Consider the following 2097-nt stretch of genomic DNA (forward strand, 5'->3'; position numbering starts at 1 on the left):
CTGAAGTGACCTTTTCTTTTCTAGATCTTGCTTCTGAAATATCTACCTGGGATGGAGTGATAGTGACACCTTCAGAAAAGGCTTATGAGAAGCCGCCAGAGAAGAAGGAAGGAGAGGAAGAGGAGGAGAATGCAGAAGAACCACCTCCGGGAGAGGAGGAGGAAAGCATGGAGACGCAGGAGTGACCTTTGCCTTCACCCTCTTTCTTACCCAAGGGGAAGGAAAACCGGAGCCTAGGCTAACTGCCACTGGGCTTTCTATGGTGGCATTTCTGAGGGATGGGGAGACGGGGGAAAAAAAAACTCTATGGAAGGAAGTGTCGTCCCACAGATTTCTGCCGTTGGCCTAGTAGCCAGAAGTCCCCCATCTATAGTGAAGCAGGATACCAACTTTTCTTCCTTAATACTGTAAACTCCCCAGCTTCCAGAAACCTCTCAACCAGTACTTTGTTGTTGAAATGTGAACTGTTGATGTCTGGAAATTTTTTTCTAGGAAAAATGATTAAAGTACTTCCTAGTAGGGCTCTTGATCTTGTTTTTCCTTGGCCATCTAGCAACCTTTGTTTTGGCTTGCTTTTTATACTCCTCATTGAAAATGATACTTGTGTCTTTTCATTGTAAACACTAGATCACAGCTGAACCTGTACTTGGATTAAAATACAAAACAACTTTTGGAAACGTTCTATATACCAGAGTAAACAAGAATACTGATTAAGCATTTATTGAATTAAGTGGTTCTAGCAAGACTGCTACTGTATTCAAGCTAGTGAAATCAACAGGAAGGCATAGGGGGTGCTGACCTTGACTTTGCCTGCCTCTCCAGATCGTCAGTGTAAACATGAAAATGAGAAGTCACAGGTAGAGGACATGCTGCCCAGGCCCCAACAACCAGCCATGTAACAGGAAGCCCCTCCCTGGTTAACTAGGCTTGAAATAGGTAGAGGTAGGCCTTGAGTATATAGCTTTAAAAGAAAATGCAGGCCTCAGCTCATTCTTGGAACGAAGCAAGAGCTGTAATACAGCCTTTGGGATCCTGAGTCCTGCCTTACAAAAGTTTCTTTGGACCCCCCCCCCCCCACACACACACACAAATGAGTAAGACTTTTAAGTGCTTCAACACAAACCGTACGACTGCTTTTTCATGTCCCAAGGTTTACAGGGTGTCCTGGAGGAAAAGCAGCTGAAAAATAGTGCTTGTGCTATTCTGAGGCCATGGGCCCGCTTCTGGTCTGTCATTTGCTTGGTGAACCAGACGGGTAAACTCCTGAATCCAGCATTGCCCTCCTCCGGGCTGTCTCCTTGGCAACACTGTGGTTTAGCCGCCTCAGGCGTTCCTACAAGACGAGATTTGGAATTTCAATAACTGCTCTGTGAGAGGCTTCAGAGCTCACCATGTCACCTGGAAAATAGCTTAGGCTTGTTCCATCTCAAAGTAATCTAAGTTATGTAAGTATAAATGATGGCATTGAGCATAACTGACTTCTGTTATGGCAGAAACTAATTTGGTTAACACTCCCTTTCCCCAAAGACGTTAAAAATTATGACTTTCATTACGTTGAGGGCTGAGACATCCTTTGAAAATTGGAGAAATACCCAAGACACTTACAAAGCAGAACAAAGAATCACCGCGGACAGGAAACTTACCTGGGCATTCTGTAAAATGTTGTTGACCAAGACAACTCGTCGCCGGGCATTAAGGAGCTTCTTCACATAGGGGTCGAGATCCAGGGCCACCTTCTGATCCTCATTGATACGGCACAGTTCTGGGGGGCGGAAGTAAGGTGCAACTAACACCTACTGGCTCACTTCTTTTTCTTAGGTAAAGAAGGCTAGTAGACTTGCACACACATGGACCACAGTAACGAGAAACTTAAAAGAGTCTGTTGGCAGCGCTGATGTGCTGGAAGCGACAGAAACCCAGCCCACAGGATGGTAAAACGGTACTCACCAGTAGCTAGGTTGTCGATTTGTTCCCGGAGCTCCACCTGGCTCTCTCTGCAAAGAGGTACAAGGTCTGTACAGAACTCAACAGCCCTGTTTCTTGCGTGTCCCAAGCGCCGAGGGAATTCAGCCTCACTCCCCACTCCGCGGCCTTCTG

The 2097-nt window shown here is 46.1% G+C and overlaps 1 protein-coding gene across 1 annotated transcript; it reads right to left on the reverse strand.

The window, feature by feature from the left end:
- Positions 1-704: 704 nt before the first annotated feature.
- On the reverse strand, positions 705-2092 carry LOC105310408 (SNARE-associated protein Snapin-like; the record flags this gene model as incomplete). Its single annotated transcript, XM_011386591.2, has 3 exons — positions 705-1333; positions 1644-1762; positions 1948-2092. Coding segments are annotated over 3 exons (366 nt in total), but the record flags the coding sequence as incomplete, so codon positions are not given.
- Positions 2093-2097: the final 5 nt, after the last annotated feature.

Source organism: Pteropus vampyrus, unplaced genomic scaffold, assembly GCF_000151845.1.
Source record: "Pteropus vampyrus isolate Shadow unplaced genomic scaffold, Pvam_2.0 Scaffold3002, whole genome shotgun sequence".
Classification (NCBI taxonomy): Eukaryota; Metazoa; Chordata; class Mammalia; order Chiroptera; family Pteropodidae; genus Pteropus; species Pteropus vampyrus.